The sequence below is a fragment of the Haplochromis burtoni genome, unplaced genomic scaffold (genome assembly GCF_018398535.1).
Source record: "Haplochromis burtoni strain Fernald_Lab_line unplaced genomic scaffold, NCSU_Asbu1 Contig_206, whole genome shotgun sequence".
NCBI classification, from domain to species: domain Eukaryota; kingdom Metazoa; phylum Chordata; class Actinopteri; order Cichliformes; family Cichlidae; genus Haplochromis; species Haplochromis burtoni.
The window spans coordinates 24,697-48,292 of record NW_024582567.1 but is presented as its reverse complement, the minus strand read 5'-3'; the positions used below and the strand labels follow the sequence as shown (position 1 = coordinate 48,292).

The 23,596-nt window shown below is 41.1% G+C and overlaps 2 protein-coding genes across 10 annotated transcripts in view; one reads left to right on the top strand and one right to left on the bottom strand.

Moving 5' to 3' along the window:
• triob (trio Rho guanine nucleotide exchange factor b) overlaps positions 1 to 9,375 on the top strand; it is a 107,453-nt gene extending 98,078 nt beyond the window's left edge. For 5 of the 7 annotated variants that reach the window (XM_042226313.1, XM_042226311.1, XM_042226312.1 and 2 more), the window contains 21 exons: positions 305 to 400; positions 728 to 876; positions 1,046 to 1,112; positions 1,212 to 1,315; positions 1,443 to 1,512; positions 1,609 to 1,698; positions 1,809 to 1,901; positions 1,982 to 2,032; positions 2,205 to 2,282; positions 2,540 to 2,731; positions 2,888 to 3,065; positions 3,201 to 4,099; positions 5,152 to 5,405; positions 5,528 to 5,775; positions 5,889 to 6,051; positions 6,278 to 6,399; positions 6,529 to 6,607; positions 7,073 to 7,273; positions 7,377 to 7,515; positions 7,639 to 7,825; positions 8,553 to 9,375. In XM_042226313.1, the coding sequence (XP_042082247.1) occupies positions 305 to 400; positions 728 to 876; positions 1,046 to 1,112; positions 1,212 to 1,315; positions 1,443 to 1,512; positions 1,609 to 1,698; positions 1,809 to 1,901; positions 1,982 to 2,032; positions 2,205 to 2,282; positions 2,540 to 2,731; positions 2,888 to 3,065; positions 3,201 to 4,099; positions 5,152 to 5,405; positions 5,528 to 5,775; positions 5,889 to 6,051; positions 6,278 to 6,399; positions 6,529 to 6,607; positions 7,073 to 7,273; positions 7,377 to 7,515; positions 7,639 to 7,825; positions 8,553 to 8,971 (3,879 nt within the window). In that variant the 3' untranslated portion in view covers positions 8,972 to 9,375. Of the gene's footprint in view, positions 1 to 304; positions 401 to 727; positions 877 to 1,045; positions 1,113 to 1,211; positions 1,316 to 1,442; positions 1,513 to 1,608; positions 1,699 to 1,808; positions 1,902 to 1,981; positions 2,033 to 2,204; positions 2,283 to 2,539; positions 2,732 to 2,887; positions 3,066 to 3,200; positions 4,100 to 5,151; positions 5,406 to 5,527; positions 5,776 to 5,888; positions 6,052 to 6,277; positions 6,400 to 6,528; positions 6,608 to 7,072; positions 7,274 to 7,376; positions 7,516 to 7,638; positions 7,826 to 8,552 lie in introns of those variants that run through there. The other 2 variants (XM_042226315.1, XM_014337995.2) reach the window with 2 other exon arrangements.
• Positions 9,376 to 11,452: 2,077 nt separating this feature from the next.
• On the bottom strand, positions 11,453 to 22,985 carry cabz01093075.1 (C-C chemokine receptor type 5). 3 transcript variants are annotated; one of them, XM_005936012.2, is made up of 3 exons: positions 19,460 to 22,421; positions 17,292 to 17,880; positions 11,453 to 17,189 (listed from the first exon to the last, which is right to left on the bottom strand). In XM_005936012.2, the coding sequence occupies exons 1-3, from the start codon at positions 19,525 to 19,527 to the stop codon at positions 16,791 to 16,793; spliced, it is 1,056 nt and encodes a 351-aa protein (XP_005936074.1). In that variant the 5' UTR covers positions 19,528 to 22,421; the 3' UTR covers positions 11,453 to 16,790. The 3 variants fall into 3 exon arrangements, with proteins under 3 accessions (XP_005936074.1, XP_005936073.1, XP_005936072.1); XM_005936011.2 differs by lacking the exon at positions 19,460 to 22,421 and adding an exon at positions 22,859 to 22,985 and having other exon boundaries at positions 11,453 to 17,880; XM_005936010.2 differs by having other exon boundaries at positions 11,453 to 17,880; positions 19,460 to 22,418.
• Positions 22,986 to 23,596: the final 611 nt, after the last annotated feature.

Genomic DNA, 23,596 nt, shown 5'->3' with positions numbered 1-23,596 from the left:
CACTCCAATCACAGTTTCCCCCTGACCTAAACCCACCTCGTAACCCCTGTTTTCCCAAGAATATAGTCTGTGATTGGCTCCAAGTTGGCTCCCAATTAACCCTTTTATTAGGGAGATCACACAAACCAAGTCTTTATTTGGACATGTGGAATATCGAAGTCCAAATCACGACAATGGTGAGCTCAAGTCTCTAAGAATGTATGACTCCTGTATGCATGCAACACCTAAAAGTTCTCCATTCACAGTGTCTTGAAGATTAACCGTTAGTTTTCTTTATTCCTTCCATTTCTTCTCTCTCTTTCAGTCTGCATCTCGGCTGTCTGGCCGTCCCAGTAGCTCAGAGACACCCAGTGCGGCTGAACTGGTCAGTGCCATCGAAGAACTGGTGAAGAGCAAGATGGTGAGATGGATTTCATAAACACTCATAAATACTTGCAAATGAGGCCCACTTGCACACAGAACAATTTTAATAGATGTAGATACAAGCGCACGCTTTCTTTCTGGTGTTAGTGACAGAGAATGGCATCATTGCCAGCAAGTCATCTGTCAAAACTGTGACTAACTATCCCAGCTGTCCTCTGTTCCAACAAATGGGCACTGCACGCTGGCAAATATCCCCAGTATACTCATGCAGACTGGCCTCCACGTATATTATGCTTCATTTCGATAAAGATAAGTAAGTGGAACATATTTTTCTGCCTCTTAATTTCTTAATTCTTTAATTCAGTCACTGGAAGACCGTCCCAGTTCTCTGTTGGTGGAGCAAGGTGACAGCAGCTCTCCCTCTCTCAATCCCTCCGACAACTCCCTCCTCTCCTCCTCCTCACCCATCGACGAGGTGGACGAGCGCAAATCTGGCTTCCTCAAGAGAAGACAGTGAGTTATAAGTCCTGTTGGTGTTTTTATAAATAAAAGCTGCTTGAACCCAGACAGTAAATGATGTTTGTCCTCATTCGTGTGCTTATATGGAGCATTTCTGATATTCATCCACAGCTGAGCGTTGCATTCGTCTTACGTGACAATTTCTGTGTGTTCTTTCTCTCAGTTATGTACTTCTGGAGCTGGTGGAGACTGAGAGAGATTATGTCAGAGACCTTGGATCAGTGGTGGAGGTAAGAAAAGAAGACAATCTGGATAAATAAATTTTCGGACATAGTTGTTGGTCAGCGTTTGCTTGTGCTTCTTACACTTTGGGTGGCTCTTTCTTTCAGGGCTACATGAGCAGAATGAAAGAGGAAGGAGTTCCAGATGACATGAAAGGAAAAGACAAGATTGTTTTTGGAAACATCCATCAGATCTATGACTGGCACAAAGAGTACGCTGGCAGAATCCTTCAGCTGTAGTACCTGCCCCTGCTTCAGGGCATATGCAGCATTATACAAAGAAAATGTCAACATGCTGTTTCTTGGCAGGTTAAATCACATGTCTGTATCCATTCACAGTTTTTTCCTGGGAGAACTTGAAAAGTGTTTGGAGGATCCTGACCGGCTGGGACCGTTATTTGTCAAACAAGTAAGAAATGCACTAGTTTTGCAGCATGATTTTGTTAAAGAGGGTATTACATGTTCTTATCTGTAATATTCTTTTCTGTTTTTGTTGCAAATACAGGAACGGAGACTGCACATGTATATTGTGTACTGCCAAAACAAGCCTAAGTCTGAGCACATCGTGTCGGAGTATATTGATACGTACTTTGAGGTAAGATTGTTTAATCATTTTGCACCTCATAGCCACAGCATGCTATCTGTATTGTATTGTCCGTGTCATGAGTCAGGACCCGGACATGATAGATTTTTATTTTTCTTCAGGACCTGAAGCAGCGACTGGGACACAGACTGCAACTCACTGACTTACTCATCAAACCTGTCCAGCGCATAATGAAGTACCAACTGCTACTGAAGGTAAATCTTTTTCTGTACAACATAAATTATGATCAACGCAGTCTGAATTTCTCTCCTTACCTCTGTTAACTTCTTCACAGGATCTTCTTAAAATTTCTAAGAAGGCTGGAGTGGATGCCACAGAGCTGGAGGTACAATCGTGAAAAAGCCCAGGCTTCAGCACAAAACTAATGAAGCAATAATAATCTGTTGTGTTTTCCAATGAATGTTGTGAAAGTATCATAACTAGATTTATATTCTTAGTCACTTTGTCTAATATGCAAGTAGTTTTTAACTTTTTTTTTCTCTCGTGTTCTTCCACAGAAAGCTGTAGAAGTGATGTGCGTGGTCCCCAAACGCTGCAATGACATGATGAATGTTGGGCGCCTTCAAGGCTTTGATGTAAGTCTCCCTTTGGTACCTCTGATAGTGTGTGAATGTTTCCAAAATAAATAACACAATAGAGTAAATGCTTCACATTTTTGTCTTGCTTCAGGCAACTGCCACTAGGTGTCAGTGTGCACTTGTTTTTGCAGCTCTAGTTTGTTGTCGGATTTTGTGTGTTTTCATTTTTTCTAATAACTTATCCAAAATAAAACTAGTTAAGAAAACTCCTTCACCATCTAGAACTTTCTTTGGATTGCCTGTTTGTTTCTCAGGGTAAAATTGTGGCTCAGGGCAGATTGCTTCTCCAAGACACTTTCATGGTTTCAGACCAGGACGGAGGGCTCCTATCCAGGATGAAAGAGAGGAGAGTGTTTCTGTTTGAGCAGATAGTTATCTTCAGTGAACCCCTGGACAAAAAGAAGGGCTTCTCTACTCCTGGCTACCTCTTCAAGAACAGCATTAAGGTGAATACAGCTCACTTAAATAGCTTTGAGACCAACTGTGGACTTACTTTGGATTGTCCCTATTGATCATGAAGCTAAACCTGCTCTATTTTATTTCATATCTATATATTTTTTCTTATCTTTGTCTCTTTACCCTTGCCTGCCACGTAACTTCAGGTGAGCTGGTTGGGTCTAGAAGAAAATGCTGATGACCCCTGCAAGTTCACACTGACCTCCAGGTCATCTAGTGGCAACCTGGAGAGGTACACTTTCCATTCACCAAGTCCTGGAGTCAGTCAAGTCTGGATCCATCAGGTCAGCCAGATCCTGGAGAATCAGAGAAATTTCCTCAATGGTAAGAAATTGTTGTGAATACTGTAACACACAAAATTACATTTTTACATAAAACATTTTGACACTCTTGGTCCTTTTAGTTTAAGAGGGCTATTAAGTTGTTAAAAAAAACAACAACTCTTGTCTGCTCCCACAGCTTTGACGTCACCTATAGAGTATCAGAGGAACCATGTGGGAGGTGGCGGGCCAAGCGGTCCACCTAGCAGCAGCAGTACTGCAGGTCTACCAGGAGGCAGCAGCTCCAACAGTACCTGCAATATGGGGGGAGGAGGTGGCGGCGAAGGCAGCTCTGGAGGATCAGGGGGTAGCGCCTCCTCCCTGTGCGGCCCGCGCTCCCGACCATCTCGCATCCCCCAGCCGTCCTCACGCCTCCCCCAGCCTGTTCACCACCATCACCCCCCGGGCCCTGAGGGTCCCGACAGATCAGCAGGTATGTGGTCACTCTGCCACCCACAGCCGCTTCAGTCCCTCTCCTCTAACCCCCGTTCAGGCAACACAGCTAATGGAGAGCTGTTAGCCTCAGAGGTCCCTAAGATGAGGATGCTGGATAGTCCTCATGGAAGTAACAGTAATAACAGTAACAGGCCATCAGGTAGTATGGACAGCAGTGTCAGACAGGTTCTCGGAGCCTCAGAGGAAATGCCGAAGCATCAAATGGCCAGCAGACCACAGATGCCAGTAGCTCCTCTGAATTTTCATCTCAAAAGCCCTCGAGTTGGGACAGTTTCACCTCTGATATTACCTCAAACTCCCGGAGGAGGAGGAGGAAAGGAAGCGTTCGTCCCCACCAGCCCAGCTCATAAAGGCAACGCTTTCTGGGCCATAGTCCCCGCTCTGCCTCCCTCTCCTGCCAGCAGGCCAGGTTCCTTCTCCTACCCCAGTGACAATGGTGGCAGTGGAGGCGACTCTCTGGGCAGAGGAAGTCACGGGACTCCCTCTCATCACCGCCACTCCAGCCACAGTAAGGACATAGATCGCATGAGCACCTGCTCCTCCACCAGCGAGCAGTCCATACACTCCACCCAGAGCAACGGGGTAAGATGCCAAGTCGAGGCCCAGGCTTCAGCGAGGCCTAGAGTACTTACTAGTCACTAACCTCACCCTTAGTGGCTGCCTGTCTGCCAGTCAGTCAACCTGCCGCTGGCTCTGAGAATGGCTTTTAAATTCAACAACTACTACTGCTGCTGAAACACTTGAATGACTGAAGAATAACACCTATCTGAGTGCACTAACTTCACCGACAGTGTGTGTGAGGGAGATTTTTTGCCTTTCCGGAAACTACTAACAGTGTGGATCTGAGTCACAGAGAAACTTGTATCTGCTTTTCAAGACTCTCTCTGAGCTTCAGTACGCATTTGCTTTCCAACTGTAGCTACTAAACATTAACAAGTGCCATTTCAAAAACATGTTATCTCTTTTTTCCGTTAGGTGATAACTTCCAATCCCCTTTCAAAAGCTATGGGACGTTTTTTTTTCTTTGGTTTTTGAAAACATTAGCACATTTCAAAAAAGCCGTTTCTTTTCTGGTAAGATGGTTTCTCACTTCACAGAGATTAACCTTATGATTGCACAAACAGCGTTTTGTTTTCCGCAACCTGTCTTGTTTGTTTGACAGTACCAACAGAATTTCTTTTTGAAATGGCTTTTTATCTGGTGAGATGGTTTCTCACCTCACAAAGGTTAAAAGCTTGTTTGCACAACCTGCCCTGTTTGTTTCAAAGTGTCTTCAGCACCTCTTCTTGAAAACTTGTCTTTGTCTTTGAAAACATAAAGTTCCTCATTTCATCATCCCTGCCCGGGGGGATCATAAGCTCTGTGCTTTTGTAACTTCTCAGTCTAACTTGTCAGCCCGTTGCTCTAAATACAAACAAGTGCTTTTTCAAAAAAAGAAAGAAAAAAAAAGCATTTTGCACTGCATGCGTTCAACATATTCTCAATTTCATTTTTATACATGTTCCCTGCAATCAAACTATCCATTTGATTGGTGTGAAGTAACATTTCCCTTTTAGACATATGTGCATTTATGTATTTTCATGTGTGTTAATGTGTGCAGTAACTCATGATTTAATGTGTTCTCCTCCTGACAGAGTGAAAGCAGTAGTAGCAGCAGCAGCGTGTCCACCATGCTGGTGACTCAGGATTATGTGGCAGTGAAGGAGGATGAGATCAGTGTGGTGCAGGGTGAGGTGGTCCAAATGCTAGCAAGCAACCAGCAGAACATGTTCCTGGTGTACCGGGCAGCCAATGAGCACTGCCCTGCGGCTGAGGGCTGGATCCCTGGCTACGTGTTAGGACACACTTCATCCTCAGTCACACCCGAGCTCTCCGAAGGCACCATAAAGTAAGCATAAGCAGCCTTCCTTCCTTTTTAGGTTGCCACAGAAAACACGACAGTCATAGTGATTACGATTATGCAAACCTGAAACCTGAAACTTCTCGATTTTTGTTCTTGCGTTTGTTTAGAAAGTCATTATCGTGGCACACAGCACTGCGCATTCGCCGGAAGTCTGAGAAAAGAGACAAGGAGGGCAGGAAAATTGAGAACGGCTACCGAAAGTCTCAGGACAGCCTGGCCAACAAAGTCTCTGTCAAGGTAGAAAAGTGTCACATTAAACGCCACCCCACCGACATCCACTGGAATTTGTGCAAGAAATCTAATTATGTCTTCAAATTGTCATTTCAGCTTCTGAATCCCAACTTTATCTATGAAGGTACGTGCACGTTGTTGCTTCAGCCAAGGAGCAAATCTTTCCTTGCATTTGGAATAAAAATTCAAAAAGATAAACAATAAGCTTCACTGGGTTTTTGTTGTTGTTGTTTTTAGGTCCTCCAGAGTTCCTCATTCCAGTTAGTGATGCAACATGTGAGAGTGGCGATGCAGTTACTCTGAGGTGTAAAGTTTGCGGTCGCCCCCGACCAACCATCACTTGGCGTGGCCCTGACAACAACTCTCTGAGCAACAACGGACAATACAGCATGACCTACAGGTGTGGGGGGGCTCACTTGAATTTCTTTTATTGATTTTTAGCTAGAAAAATCCAAATCTTACATTAGCCTGTGACGTAAAGGTGTAGATGTGCTGCTAACAAACTCAGTTAACACATTCATGTTGTTAAAAAAGAATATGAAGTCATAATAACTGTGTGCAAATTACAGTATCAGTTTGTGAATTTCACTTAATGCTTTGTTTCCTTTCATTCTCCATTTCTGCAGTGAGACCGGAGAGGCGTCCCTGTGCATCACGGACGCGTCTGTAGAGGACAGCGGCGTGTATACCTGTGTTGCTACAAACATAGCAGGCGCTGTCACCTCCTCTGCCAGTCTTAGAGTGTCAGGTCAGAGTCCTGTCATTGTGTATGTCTCTTGATATTATGCCACGCAGGTGTTTGAAACATTTAAAACATTGATTTTATAATTTTTAAATTTGATACTTGAATCATTGTGAATTCACTGTGTTGTCTCAGGAACCCCTGATGATGGCAGCGAACTCCTCTGGAAAAACGGCTTTGAGTCCCAGTACACAGAAATTACTGAACTAGGAAGGTGTGTTTTCGTGTCACGCAGTGCTTCTCGACCACATCAAAGCTAATAAATTAGGAGCAGCACTCATATATATAGTAGTAGTAGTAATAGCAGTAGCGACAGATGATACAAGTGAAGGTATTTAAATGAGGAATGAGTTGCTTATTCCTCAGTAGCTGGTTAGAGAATGCAGCAATATTCAAATCATTTAACACAATTTGTGACTGCATTCACAAATACAAGTTCAAACTTTACTAAGCAATGAGAAACGACATTTTCAGAAAGTGTCACAAGCTTTTTTGGAAATGAGGTTGTACATTGGACAAGCTGATATAGATAATCAACAAAGAAGTAGATTGACATTATACATCCAAGTCCACCAGTCATGATTGGGCGTTATAGTTTATAAATTTGATGTAGGATATTTTTAAAAAGTGAGTCACAAATGAAATGTCTTATTCCTAACTACTAATTTTTGCCTTGCAGGGGTCGGTTCTCGGTGACTAAGCGATGCGACCAGAGAGGGAGTAAACGCACAGTTGCAGCAAAGCATGTTAACAAGAAGCTGTTGCGTCGAGAACAGGTCCTGCAGGAGATCAGACTCCTCCAGAATCTAGACCATCCCAATCTGGTCAAGCTGCTAGACACGTATGAGACAGCCAGCAGCTACGTACTGGTACTAGAGATGTAAGTAAAACGACTGTGACATCTGATCTGTTTGAAAAACATACTTAGATTTGTCTCTAAAAAAAAGAAATAAATAAAATGCATGTTTTGTGTGTGTTATCAGGGCAGACCAGGGGCGATTCCTGGACTACATCGTGAGCTGGGGCAACCTGACGGAGGAGAAAGTTGCTTTATACCTCAGAGATATTCTTGAAGCTCTCCATTACCTGCACAGCTGGAGGATAGCACATCTTGACCTCAAAGTAAACAGTTCAACAAACAAAGCATTACAATCGAAATCTTATTTTGGGGAAGCTGTTGCACTGCTGTTGTGCTTCTCTAGGTCTGATGATTGTGTCCTATATCCTCCTATCCTGCTCCTACAGCCTGAAAACATTGTGGTGGAACATGCGTCCTCCCAGCCAGTGATCAAGCTGACAGACTTTGGTGATGCTGTTCAACTGAACCCCCCCTCCTCTTACATCCATCCTCTTCTGGGAAGCCCAGAGTTCTCTGCTCCTGAACTGATCCTGGGTCAGCCCGTCTCACTGACGTCTGACCTCTGGAGCTTAGGTCTGTAGAGAAATTGTATCTTGCTGATTTTTGCATTAGAGAACCCTTTATGTACTCGAATACACAATCACAGCAGCAGAAACCCACTGTAATAGTATTAAATACACATTCCTTTGTTCTTATTTGTCAGTATGTGCAAAAGGCTGCTTTTTGATATTTGACTAAGACACAAAAATAGACAGAAATACTCCCATGCGATACTATCATCTCAATCTCTAAGCCAGGTGCGTTAACACAAGTGTTTCCTCTGCAGTGCAGTCAGTCAGCCTCTCTGGGGATGCAAAGATCAGTGCTTTAAATCCCCAGTCGCAATTTCTACTTGCCAACCGCGCAGCAATCTATTAACTGACTTCAATATTTAGAAGCTTCAAGTGATATTTTACTGCTATGTATGTAGATGATGAGTTTCATCAGAAAAATGTATATATTAGTACAGCGTAAGGGAGTGCAGTGTAAAATGAATGATTCAGTTCAGTTTTGTTTATATGGCATTTATAGGCTTTTTTGTGCAGTGAAAGCCTCAACAAGCAGGCAAATGATCTAACAGAGGATTGTTATTGTTGTAGTCTTGGTGCTATAATATTTTAGCAGCTGCAGAAGCTGCTTTTGTGCATGATTGTTTAATATAAAGCTATATTAATTATAAAAGGGGATTTAAAAGTGAGCTGAATGAATTAATTTAATTTGGCTAAATAACCTGTTGATTGACCAACTGGTTGATTTACAGGGGTGGTGACCTATGTGGTTCTGAGCGGCGCCTCTCCATTCCTGGACGAGAGCCTTGAGGAGACGTGTCTGAACATCTGTCGCCTGGACTTTAGCTTCCCTGAGGATTACTTCCAGGGTGTGAGCCCAGCTGCCAGAGACTTCATCTGCCTGCTGCTCCGGGGCGAGCCAGAGCGACGGCCCCCTGCTGCGTCCTGCCTGGAGGAGCCCTGGCTCCAGCCTCGAGGTTTATCAAGCAGTGACTCAACCTTAAATCCCACACAGCCACCAGCACTGTCACCATCTCGGAATCATTGCGGCACACATCTGGACACATCCAGGCTCATTTCTTTCATCGAGAGACGGAAACACCAGAATGATGTCCGGCCCATAGGCACCATTAAGGCCTTCCTTCACAGCCGCCTGCTCAGCCAGACCTGACAGTAGGTCACCAGGTAAACACGACCAGAAGGAATTTCTTCCACTACTGCTCTTCATTCACTTGATCCTTGTTAGAAGCCTACTGAGAGCACCACCAGCGACACGCCTGCTACAATCCCCTTTTCCCTCACGAAGCCACAAAAGTCCTGCTGCTGCTGCTGCTGCTGCCGACTGACTAACCTCTGCCGATTAAACCCTTCGAACCCCCAAGCCCTTCCCCTCCTTAAACCTGGCATACCGTCACTATGCCTGCACAACAAGCGAACTCTTGGAATCCATTTGAGATTTCAAAACCTTGACTCAGCAGGGAGAAAACCAAGCTTTCTCAACAAGCCAGCGTGAGCGAGTCTTGCGTTTCGGACAGTGTTAAACAAAGAAAAAAAAAAAAGAAGAATACTGTACAATAGGAATATTTCAGGCTGCTTTCGGTTGAACACAAGAAAATGTTTTTTTGTAACGAGAGATTACTTTTTGTAAATGAAACAAAATGTACAGCGAGGAGATGGAGAACTGTCTTTATTCATAACCTTTTGGAAAACAAAGGGTAGTTGGCGAGTAGAAAAAGTAAAAAACGAAAAAAAAAAAAAAAGGGAAGTGAGATTTGCGTGGTGAAGTGGCACCCATCAGCAGGGTCCTCTTATTCTGGAACAAGATGTAACTACCAAAACCACGTTTTGCAGAAACTTACATTCAGTGCAATAGTTTGCTTTTCTTAACTCTCCCCCGCTTCAGTTTCAAAGGTTAAATCACTTCTGTTTGTGACACTAAGAGAAACTAACTTGAACAAAGCATTAAAACAACTCAGCAAAAAAGAATATCCCGATAGAGCTTCTCAGATTTTTACCTGCATCCGCCTTATATGTAAATAACGTTTTTCCCGCTTTTCGTTCTCATTTTGACGGATTTATCTCTCGACGAACAAAAACGATTCCATCTGCTGAGTTTTAGTGAGTCCCTGCGGACGGACGGATCAAACTGCTACTAGGTTCCCACGTGCAATGTCGCAGCTTTAACATTTATGCAACTATTTATGAAAACTTGTGTTGTAGCCGTATTCTTAAAAAGGCATGTACGTACCTGGTACTGCAATAGATGTATGTATTGTGTTAACTCTTATGTATTAAGTTCAGTATTAATATCCTGCAAAAAAAACAAACAAAAAAAAAAACAACAACAACAACAACAACCCTGCAACAAAAGGAGAGTTTTTCCAAAATAATGTATAAAAATGTGTATCTATGAAATATAGGCACTTATGCTTTTATGTCGTCCTTGTTTCGCTTTTGTTTTTTTTGTAACAATACCAAAGTTGGCTCTGCTTTGTTCTCCTGCTAATATGTTTGTTTGCTTTTTTAATGACTTGTCATGTTGAGTTATAACAGACCACACTGAGCAGAGGCATATGAGCGTTTACAAAGGTTCCTTGTGGTTTTATTTATTCTTATTGTAATAAGAAGATTGTTTGGTGGTTCATTGCTGAAAAAAATTATATTGACTTGTCTTTTTTTATTATTATTTCTTTTCTTTTTTGTTTTTTTTTTCAAGCCGTGCACAAAGTTATTTGCCGTGTGAGTTTGTTTGGCTCTTGTAGGTAGATACTAGTGTATGTTGCTAGACCGTATTGGTTTATATCTTCACCAAGCAATAGATCTGGGGTGAAAAAGTCACCATGGACTGCACTGATGAAAGAATTATACCTTCTGGCAGATAATAACAACCCCTGAACCACAGTTTTTCTGATTAGCATTAACAGGTATCTCCCGTGAAAAAGGTCTGCCAGTTGTTTTCATTTAAATACGATGACGTCTTTAGGTTAAAAAGTTGCTTAAAAACTTCTTTAAAGTGCCAGTCCAGTGAATTAAGTTCGAGAGGTTGTTAAAAATGAAAAACTCGCGTCGCTTCTCGTTTTATTTGAAGGTTGTCAGTTGCTGTCGATAACATGTTGAGTTTATTGACTTGTCTCTCTGGTCTGTAAAGTCTCCGTCTTTCATTTTGTGTCATTTTTATTTATTAATGTGGATAAGGGTTTCCCTGAAACTATCCTGATCATCGCTTTGTCAGGTTACGATCGAAGAGAAACGGTTTCTTGGGAAACCCGCCTGCTCACGATGTAAAGATGTACAGAGAAGGGTCGGGCAGTTCGCCCACACCCGGGATGTAAACCTCACAACTGTCATATTTTAAATACACCTAAAACAAGACTGCAGAAATGTCATCTTGAATGTCTTAGTATGACTTATTTTTACTTTTGCATGTATATTTCTTTGTACAGAAGATTGTGTTTACATGTTACTACGTGTTGTAAATAACTTATTTTGTCCTCTGTTATTTTGCCATTAAACGTACAAGGCACAGTCAGCGTTACTGAAACTTTTGTGCGCATATATTCATTCATCTCCACCCCCATGAGAATGTCTGTTATTATTATTCATTCATGATTTCCCATAAGCTTTTGAGGGCTGGAGGGTGAGATAAATCTGTATTCCCGGCATGATTAGAAAGCAGGGGAAAACCCTTAATTCACATGGCTGCAATCAGTCATTCATTAAAATTATTAAACACAAGAAACCCAACTAACAGCAGCCATGTTAAGCTTTGCATTAGAGGGGATTATTGTTTGCGATAGCGTAACACCTTTGACACGTTTTTCTTTACTTTTTATTTTCATATGAAGAGTGACATTTGGAAGCACTGCGGGGAAACAATGAAAAGCAAAGTGAGAATATTAAAATCAGGAGGAATATACGTGTACAGTAATAGTGAACGAATGTCATTACTGTGATGAAGATCAGTTCGAGAGATAAACTATGAGAAGGTATCAGGAAGGGGACTGTTGCTGATCTTATCAGTCCGGAGCAGATGCCGCTGCTGTTTTTGAATCAGTGCAAGCAGTGTGTGTTGCATCACTGCACAAAGAACGCACGATTTTACCTCCCACTCAACCCACGTCCGCTACAATAGTTACTCACTGAGGTCTGCTAGAGAACATTTTTTGCAGCATTTTAAACCCTGGTATCTATGAGCGTTATCAGCCTGGATTATTTGTCATCTAAGCCCCATTCGAGGTTATTTACTTCACCTGACGCACCTGTGTCTCTGTTCTGAAAGCGGCGCTTTCACCCAGTGCCTGAAAGGTGCCTGTGCACTTATCGGGTGTGAAATCTATTTCGTCTTTCTTAGCAACAGTTTTTGTTTTGTTTTTTTGCCTGAAACCACAGAAGGGGTATCTTTACAATCTTTACACAAAATCTTGTGATCAAAATCTCACGCAAGAGCTGTGAAGTGTGAAGGTGATGCACGCCAGCGCAGTTTTTTTTTCTGTTCTACAAACTTGATTTGACCTGTGACCAAATACTGTGTTGTTTATTCATTTTAATTATTCGGGTACTGCTTTACTTTAAGCCCACACGTTTAACTCGACACAAATACCTAATATGCGATTATGCGCATTTCTTGACAGCCCGATATTTCCCAGTTTTGCGCCTTCTCACCCACTGTTGCTTCTGGGCATTTTCCACCCACTGAATTCAGCATTCACTCATATGGGGAGAGTCCTGTCTGGCTGTAGTTTAAAACCAAAAGCAAACGTGAGTCAGAGAAAGAGATATCAAATACTTAGAAAGTTCACACTGATGAGGAGAATAATGACGTGATTGTGACCCACACACTAACGGGACGGGACGCGAGTTGCAAGCCTGTAAACAAGAACACTCCTACTATCTAACCACAATCAGGAGACAAGAGACCACTAGATGGCATCGGAGATCTTGGTTTCAAGAAAGTGCCGATAGCGGAACACATCGTGTGCAAAACAACCTGCAGAGCATCAACTTACAGACGTTATTAAAGAACCACCGGCAAATTTGATTGGCCAAGCTCGAAACAGAAAGTACTGCAGTCTGGAGAAGAACAACAGAAACAGCACGTAGTGTTGAAAGGGGTTTGAAGGAGATAACAGAACTGTGTGTTATTAAAAGGTTAAATGTGCAATGCACTGCTGAAACACTGTTGAACCTACAGAGGGTAAATTCCCTCTGTAGGTTCACTAGAGTTTTGTGTGTTTAGCAGAGGTGGTTCCCATGTAGTGAGAATTGGGCAGTTGAGTCACGCTCTCTGCTACAGGCCAGGCAGTTCACATGAAACTCGCTGGCCCAGTTTCCACATTTAAAGTGGTGAGAGCAAAAACAGGCGAATGTGAAAATATGAGTTTTATATCATATGTTATATCGTACTGGTATTTCACGCTGCGTGGCAACCAGTAGGAACAAGTACTGACATCACAGCCCCAACTCTCACATATCTGTTTACCATCTTTCTCACTTGACCCTTTGTCCTTTTTTGTAACTGTACTGTGAGAACATGACGATAAGGGGAAAACACATGACACATCACAAAGTCTCCCTAAGTCCACTGTTTTTGGAATTTGACTTTCATTTTGATGTCTTTAATAGATGGCATCAAATCTTTGGACTTCTTTCATGGCTGTGATGCTTCCACATTGATAAAAATCTGCCAGCAAACCTGCAGACCTGCCACTGAACCTTTTTACACTAGAGGTCTCCAGAAGTGTATCTTAGTTTGATCCCCCCTCCCCCGACACACACACAAGTGTGTCGGGGGAGGGTGGAGATCATAACTTGAACTCACCCAATCAGGGTTAAGAACACATAACTTGTCAATACATTAAAAATGGATGCAACACAAATGCAACAACAACAACAGCTTTTTCAAGTTTTTCAAGTCATGAGCGCCAAGCTGAAGTAAAGTCGAGTCATTTATCAGTTAAGCCCACAGATCAGTATCTGAAGTCTGGCATGAGTCAATCCACGTGAGCGGTTGAGTTATAGAGTGAAAGGAAGACTTCACTTTTAATCATTTCAGCATTGCAGGGAAAGCATTTTCCGAGTAGTTAGTGTGAAACTTTCCCCCAGAGCTTGTCAGAGCTGCTGCTTTATCGCTGCATTCTCCAGACTTGTGTACAACAAGAAGTAGTTCAGCTGTTGACATCTGGAATGCATTTAAGACACGCTTTCAGTCCTCTGCTCTACTAACCTGGGTTATTTGGGGGGGCTAATAATGTTTTTTATGTTTGCTTGTTTCTTCTTTCTCATTAGTACTGCAGTGGGAATAATTGTTCAGCTTTTGTGTTTTTATATCGCAGACAGTTGTCAGACTGTTTACTTGCAGGTTGTTTTTCCGTTTCCTTGCCTAAACAGCCTTATCTGGTGAGATGCTTCTGTACTGCCTCAGCAGTTCTTTGACCACAGAAACCAAATGTTTGTGCCAACCCTAAAACTGCTTAGAGCCGTGCAGCACCTTCAGATCATGCTTTACAGCTCTGTAGGATGCTGTAACATCCATTAACTCCTTACACTCCCGTTTAGTTAGATCACAGTATATATAGTTTGTTTTACAGGGGCTTTTCCTGATGGTAGATACACGTCAAAGTGGTTTTCAGGAAGGTCAGTAACTGCAATTTTGGATTCATCCACCCAGAACAAAAAGCCCCAATTTGTGCCAGTATCTTCACTGACAAAGAGCAGTTTTCTTCTAATCGTCTTTTTGCACAGCAAATGTTTCTCCCTGGCACGCTTTTGATTCAGACCAAATTTGTGCTTTCTGAAAATAAACACGTTCACTTTGACTCTTTTTGCATCAGATGTTCTCTTCCTGGGCTGGAATTTTTTCATTTGAAATCTACATGTTGATGATGATAATGATGATGATGATGAAGATGATGCTCGCCATTGTTTTGAGCATCTTAAGAACTCCATTGTCTTGGGACTTAAACAGCAGACACTAAATGTCAGCGGTCTAAATAAGGCAGGTTTCACCTAACACTTTCTGAGGAAGCAGTAATCATCAATCTACATCAGGGTCAAGCCTGCCCCTCCTCTCAGTTTAGGGTTTCCACTTCCTCAGTACACTGTGTTCTCAGTAGTTTAAGAGCAAGCTCTTTAAAAAAAAAAACAGAAGCAGATTGTGTTATTAAGGGATGGGCGTATTCTGTCACTTTCCTCAAGAGTCGACATAACTGGGTTTCCCAAGAATGGACTCAGTGCTCCACTCCGACTTTCTGCTAGACTAACAGAAATAATGTTTTAGCTCATATCTCTCCACATAGACAATGGTGTAATGCACAAAAAAAAAGGATTTTTTAGATTTAAAAAAAGGTATATGATGGGTAGCTGCATGCTTCTTTTCAAAATATAGTAAAATTGAATATATATGTAAATCAACGAAAGAAAATGATGACGCCAGGAAGTTACAATAAATGTGTGGCTAATTTATCAGATGAAAAACGTGAGTGCCTGTAAAGCAAACAACTTCACTGACCGAAACCAGATGAACCGTACAGTTTATTACAGGAACAATAACACCTCTCTACTCTACAGTAACATGCATATCAAAGTTGGTTTGTTAGTCAGTGCAGATACTCCTTATTTTGTGGAAGCACTTAAAGCAAAAGGTAAAAATAGTGAAAAGAGGCAACTGCGGTTAGATTGGATCTGTCACACCTTTTCACCATACACACTCATTCGTGTCACAGGGATGCCGCACTTACCATAGAAATATAACACCTTTATTCTGTATTGTCAGCTGATTACAAACACCTTTTTTAAACAGGCATGAGAAAATACAACACAAAGACTGATCAAACATTTAAATTATCCCAAAAACCGAATCGGAATTCTTGTGGCCCCAATGACTGGACCCATTTGACAGAAACCAGAAATGTTTATGTTACAAAAACTATCAAAAAACTGGAAACTGAAGCAAAGATGGAAAAAAAAAACATCAGCGGAATTATAGGTGAAAAGATAGAACCAAGCTTTATCAGACAATTCAGGGACTCCTTATGACTGTTTTCCTGGAAAAGGGGGGTGGGGGTAATAATATCATAATAGTAATAATGATATCAATTCATATGAGAACAACTTTCTATTGATTCAGAGCTCCCCTTCTCTAAGAGGATCCAGTAAAATGCAGCCTGGAATTTTTGCGATTTTTCCTGTAATTTGTCATCCATCCAGGCATTGAAACAAAGAAGCTGAAAGAGGAACTGTTTGCATGCCCATCGATAAACTCTTGCAAAAAGGGACTTCTTTCTTGCAATCCTGATTAATATCACGAGAAAAACCAGCAGAACTATGAAGTCACTTGATAACAAACGGCTCGGATGTGCACAAAGACTGCAAAGGTTAAACTAACAGCTTGGTTTCATGCTTCCTCTTTCAGGTTGTGGTTTTCTCTGTGTTGGGTAAAGTGCAAATGTTCTGCTAATGATGCTAGGCAACCTACACTGCTGAATCTGCAAAGTTGCACTGAACACGATTTCCTGTGCGCAGACTGATGCAACGGGTACAACTGTGAGGGGGGTCATCGTGTTTGGATAAAAATGTAGGCTACTATGACATGTAACTTTTCATGGTGGTGCGTTTCCCCACTTAAACTGGATGACGTTGCCGTAGCTGCTGACAGATGTTGTAGTTGACACAGTTTCGTGCTAAGTAAAGAGCCAGCGGCAAAACAAACTGCAACAAGTCTAACTGTGACTCATCGTCCCAGGTGAAGATACATCAAAGTATTCAAAATCAGATTTATAATGGAATTGCATACATTTTGGTCATAACTCATAGAAGTACAAAAACAGAGTAAAAATACATATCTGTGGTACATTATATTAATATACAGTCACATGCATACATTCACAAGTGCCAAACCTTAACACTCTAGGAGTGACAATAAGCCACAGTGATCTATTTTTACTGGACATGAAAAAATGAAAAGAAGCACATCCCCCAACTGTCCTAGTTCACTACATAGCAGTGCTCCTCTCATCCACGCTGGTAGTTTGTGAGTAGACTGATGTAGAAATTCTGTCCTGTGGTATGAAGACCTTGATCAGCTGGCACAGTCTGCAGGGAGATCTGTTTATCATCCGCAACAGGTGCCTCCTGAACTTCTCCCCGACAAACACATACAGGATGGGGTTGAGGCAACTGTGAGAGTAAGCAATGGCCTCTGTGATTTGTAAAGCCAGTCTGACGGCTTTGCTGTGCCCACAATCTAACACGTGGTGCTTTAGCTCCTGTGCTCGGGCAAGTGACGCAATGTTGTAGGGAATCCAGCAACAGAAGAAAATAGCTACCACTATGACAACAAGGCGGATAGCTTGTTTCTTGGATGACTGGCTGTTCAGTAACCTCCAGATGATCTGTGAGTAGCAGAAAACCAGAATGATGATCGGAATGAGCAGGCCTACAATGTTCATTTTAGCAATGCTGAAGACCTGCCAAAAATGAAGACTGGAAGTCACTTCTGGAAATCCAGGATAGCAAGTGTGCTGTCCCGACACATTTCTTTGCTCTTGGAGGAAGATCAGGTCAGGAAAAGAAGCCAGAAATCCCGCTCCCCATGTAACAGCAGCTGCAATCATTGCAAAGGAGCGTGTACGTGCTCTCATAGCACAAACAGCATGCACTATAGCCAAGTACCGATCAATGCTCATTAGAGTGATAAAAAATATCCCACAGTAAAAGACGATATGATAAATGCCCAAGACTATTTTGCACATAGCATCCCCAAACACCCACTGGTCCCAGGCTTGGTGGGCTAGGAAGGGCAGGCAACACACCAAAAGGAGGTCAGCAATGGCCAAGTTTAACAAGCACACGTCGGTCATGGTGCGGAGTCGCGCTCCACAAGTAATGACCCAGAAAACCAGAGAGTTACCCAGAACGCCCAGCAGGAAGAAAATGATGTAGATGGCAGGAAGAAAAGTTGCTCCGTGTCGCGTATATACGCATGGTTGAAATCCATCGAACATGGCGGGGTCATATTCATAATAGTAAGTAGTATATTCAGAACTATATGCAGGACTATTTTCAGTTGGAGGCATGCTGAAGCTGGAAAGAAACAGAGGCACAAAAACAAATGATTAGATTTACTCATTATGCCTTACTTATTTTCAACAACTTTGTCTATCACAGATTAAAGTATGCATCTATATAAAACAACACATTTTTAAACAGTTTAACTCAGCGATGATCTGCAGGCTTCAAACTGTGTGGCAGCTCATTTAAACAGTATCGGAAAGCATTTCTTCACTTTCAGGACTGGCACGAGGAACTTTCAAAACCAGTCACTCACATGATCAGCGGTTTTGGTACTATGTCTGACCTTGACCAAAGCTGTTCAAAATGTTGGAAGTCTAAACAGAAACAATTTATATAAAGCAGCGTATTTATCAGAATACTGGGATCAGCTAAATCAAAGCAGGGGATAAAGAAGTTGTTTAGCGGTCAGCTGCTCAGGTAAAAGTTCATTAACAGGAGCACTGAGGAGATTTTCTTCACTTTAAATGCACTGATACATTTAAAGTGAAGCCGCTGAGAACGTGTAAGTTTGTGTGTGATAGTACCGATAGATACTTTCATCTGTGTCATCTGAATAGCAGCACCACAGCTGTGACATTGCACAGCATACAGAATACAATAATTAATTAATAGCAACATTTTAACTAAATGAGAGTATAGTGCAAAACCAATATATACAATGATGAAACTAAGATTACATTTGATAATTTATCGTGTTATGTATTTATTATAGAAGCTTTAACTTACAAAATAAAACACCTTGAGGCACCTTGCTGAGATTTGGACGTACACAAATAAAAATGAATTTAACTGAATGTAATCAATTTATAATATGGTGTCAGCCAGCCAAAGTCCTTCTATCAAAGAGTTTCTCAATGCGTTCATCAGGTTTTGCAACCATCTTAAAATGCCTTAAACGCAGGCAATCGGACACTGTGTGACCACAGTTTTTCAATCTGTAAGTACAATTAACATTTATTTTATGATATATATATAATCTAAAGAATATTCTTAACATTCTGTTTATTTAGTTCAGTTGAATTTCAGTCTTACAGCTCAGCAGGAAGTCAAATTTTATTATGAAGTGCTGCGGTTGTAAATAAAATAAGCGGTTAGTGAAGCAGCACGGTTGTTTTGGTGCAGAGAAGAACTATAGCAAAGTAAGAGAGCCACTGCACGAGCTCGCGTGGCAGTGAGGTAAGCTTTATCAGGCTTCTTTTTTAAACTTCCTACGAGACAGACCGTCTGTGACTGCTGCTGCTCTGTTGGAAGGAAGGGCAGGGGGCCAGCAACTGTGAAAACAAACAGCTGGCGATTGTTTACAAGCGAGCAAATCACAAGTATTTGGCGACAAATGACGAAGTGCTTGAAGATTTTGAATCCCTCGCAGTTCATGAGAAAGTGACACAAACTGTCTAAACGCAGGCCAACGCTAAAACAATAACTAGGAATGCGTCGCCTGGAAGGAAAAATGAAAGGAAGGTGAAAACCGCGAAGATTCAAAAAGACGTGGGAGTGGATAGTAATGATATTAAAAAGCTTAAAATAGTCTCACGATGAGCAATAAATGAAGAAAATGCCGATAGATGTTTGTTATAGCTGATCTTACCCTTGGAAAAGTGAAGATTCAGTAAGATTCAAACTGAAAGTAAAGTCAGTTTCGGTGGTCTCGTCCATGATCAGCTGCTTTAAAAAAGAAAAAGAAAGAAGCCAAAGAACTGAAATCCCGTCCTACCTCCTAAAGTGGCAGGGGTGGGGATACTGTATTTTAACTCTACTGTAAAGGAGTGAAATAAATCTCTAGTTTTCACTCGTTAGCAAAAAATCAGCCCTACTTATATGGTAAAAAAGGATGTAAATTAGTTTAATCATTAAATTGCATGTAAATGTTCCATGCAATTTTGATACATAATTCAAATGTTAAATCTTAAACTGAGTTAAATCTGGGCAAATTAAATGTGCGTGTAAGTATATGCACACACAGGGACAGGTTCAGCACCAGGCCATGTGAACTGGATGGGCAAGCAGCTTTGATGGGGGGATTTGGCTCAATTCACTTTGCTATTACATGAATTAGAATACAAAATGTGATTGCACTCACACATACCCTGCATAAATGCACCCGTACACGCATGATAATGTCATAGAGGAATGTAGCCACAGATACAAAAGTGGGAAAATACATGTGTTTGAAAGCAGACGCACCGCCACACACAGTGGGAGAGCTGACTGTGAGCACGCATTTATTTTCAACGCAGTTCTGTTTGTTTTGAAGGTTTTGAGTGGGGTTGTGCTTTAAAACTGACCACACATACTGATGAGTGACCTGATTTTAGTTTCAAATATATATGAGGGTTACCTCTCAACGCTGTGCCTCACAGGCATGCTGCTTACCTCGATCGCAGCAGAAGTATTTGTGGTTAACCAAATGTTAATGATTCTATACTGCTGTTAACCTAATAATTAAACCCAGCTTGCAAGCTTATCTGCAAGTTCATTTATCTGTATAAATCAGTGTAACTTATAGTTGACATATATTCACAGAATTCAGCTGAGGGGGGCACAGGGGCTTTATTGGGCCAATTCTTGACGTGAAGTCGTCATAATATAGATCATATTTTTGAATTACATTTATTAGGCAACTTCTTTGTATATGAGTGGATCTGCAAAAATATAAGTAACAAAAGTGTTCAAAGAAATGGGATAAATTAGAAGGCCCATTATGGTGCAGAAGTGGAAATAAACATCACATGAATAATCCGATAAAGTAAGATATCCAAAGTGGAGATGATTGGCCATGAAGCCAAACATGCTCTACGTTCAGTGAAAACCAAGCACAGCATGTCAGTACAAAAACCACATACCAAGTGTCAAACACGATGGTGAGGAAAGGCGAGGATATAGGGGTTTTTTGCAGCCACAGGATCTGTGCACCTTGCAATCATTAAGTCAACCATGCTCTCTTGTGTATACCAAAATACTCTAGAATCAAATGTCAAATGCCACCTGTCTGACAGCTTAAGCCTGACCCAGTTTGATCAATGATGACAGTGACAGTGATCCCTAACACAAAAGAATGGCTGAAAAAGAAGAGGATCAAGTCCAGACTTTAGGCTGATTGAAATTCTGTGGCTGGCCCTTGAGAGGTGTGCATGAACAAATTCCTGAATATCACAATGAATTGAAGCGAGGTTGTACAGAGGAGTGTGGAAAAACACTACACGTCTATAGCTAGCCAACTCAAATCTGCTCCGTGCGCAATCGGAACTAATTTGAGAACTGATTGCTGTTAATTTTGGGATTATTTTACCAATCGATCTAATGCTCTTTAATCTTTAACTGCTTCATTATGAAATGATATGAAACTTTGTGACTGGTTACATGTTTTATAAAGTGCTATATAAATAAGTTTTACATACTTGCAACATTTTTTAAAGATCTCACTGCTTCTAGTTGCTGATGACTTACATGCTTGTGGTCATTCCATGTATTGAGGGGAGGGTGACCCACTTTTGCTCCTGCTATGGTTTGTGGCAACAGATTTCTTTTGTATGCCCTTTTAACTTCATAGCACTTTTGGTTTATTACATTTCACACAGGTGGATTAGAATCAGTGCGCTGCATCAGTCTGTGGTAGGCTTCCCCAGCAGTGGTTTTGTCATCTCTTCCCTCTACCTCTCCACTTTTGATTCAAATTTTGGTAAATTTAATCTAATAAAGGATCTGTTACAGCAGCACACTGACTGTTGTAGCTTCTTCAGTGATGTGCCTATAACACATTTTCAGCAGCTGCGTGCAAAAAACAAAATACTACAAATAAATAAATCTATGAAAAGTAATGTTAGAGGAGAATATCCCCCTAAAGTTGATTATGTCATGATTACTATCAGAACCTGAGTTGGCATAGGATTTGTGTACATCAGTCAGCAATAAGTATCGGCAGCTTGTTTACACAATATTATAATGCTGATAATAATAATAGCTTAGCTGTATTTGATATCTTTCATGGAACTCAAGATCACTTTAAACATTAAAGTATTAAAAAAGGAAGCCAAATAAGGTATAGACTATAAAGTAAAAATCCTGCATGCTGGCCACAGAAGAAGACATCTCCATTGTAAGTGGTTTATTTACTTAAGACTGAAAAAATAACTGTCTTGAATTGTGAGGACTTTGCAGTTAGTGCGCTGCACTGTATTTAAAATGCTTTGTGATTAGCGTCAGTCTAATTGACGATTGATGATAGCTACTACTGTTTTTCAAGAATTAAGATAAGTTTTTTTTAACACATTCCATTAATTTAAAAAAACACACACAAAAAGACAAATAAACAAAACAAGGCAAAAAAAAAAAAGTAGAAAACTACTTGGATAACTTGGATATTATCAAAGCATATTGCATTTTATATTCAAAAGTGTTACGAATGAGATGAGGATGTAATTTCCTCTCCCACTGACCTAAATTTAACACATGCAAAAGAGAAAATGCCCTGTCACTGTCAGCAGATAGACAGATACAGAAAATGCACCTCGGTGCTTGTCTCTATGATCACTTACAAAAAGAAAAAAAGAAAAAAAGCATTATTTAATTACTGTCATTAATTAAATAATGCATAGATAACACATTCCTCACTGTGCCCCAGTTCACTATTCACTCAGATTGCCCTGTGCCACAACAGGTAAAAGATGAACTGATAAAGATCTTGCGTCTAAGATATGGATCAATGAGCTAAATCCAAAACATTTTGAGCATTATAATTGAACTTTTAATGAGAAATGACAGTCATTACACTGACCTTCCTCTTTTTGCTTTATACTTTTGTCCATTTAGTTATGATTATAGATGCTTTCCATTAAAGAAAAAAAACATTTCAATTGTTACAGGCTGAAGATAAATAAGTGTGCGTCATTGTTTTCTTCCCACTTGCAGAACTGTAAAGGCGTGCAGCAATACTGCTGACATGTTAGCCTGAATCATTCTGCATATAAAGTGGGAAAAATATTTTTACCTTTCCATGGTGCTGATGGTGGAATTCATTGTGGATCGCAGGATAGAGAGATGGCTTGTCTAATCAAACAAGTTATCCACTTTGCATTAAGATGTGTGAAGTGAGAAATGGTTTGCACACACATGAAAAAAAATTGAAGGTGTTGCTTTTTTTTTTAAAAGTACAACCTTCCTCAAAACCAAGTTAACTGGGTGGGCTTGCGGGTTCCGATGTGAGATGTATGGTTTAATAGTTTCCTGAGACTGTTTTCGAAACACGCAGTGCAAAAGCCCACAGTCTGTGCAGCTATAGAACCACAAGTCCATATATGCAAACTTTTAAATATGCAAGGTGACTCTGACCAGACCTGCAGGCGCACACAGCTGGAGGCTTGCATGTGGGTTTTTTGTTTTTTTTGCCTGACAGAAGTGATACTACCGCCACAGCCAGCAGTGCACCCTGTACAGACAATGGTTTCAGAATAGCATCGTGTCTGCTAAATGCATTTCTTTCTTTGAGTTAGGGGTAGACTTCTGACTAAAATTAAAAGAGAAAACCTTCTGTGTGACTTGTGTGTTTACCAGATCTTAATATTGTTGTGCAACATTTAAATTCACCTCGTAGGCCCCAACAATGCCTTGTGTTACTCAGACATGTTGTTGTTAGATGACACATGAACTCAGATCTGAACACTTCTTTTCAAATAATAATAACCTTCTGACAGGAATTACAGCAGTGAAAGTGGTTTTGCCACTTCCA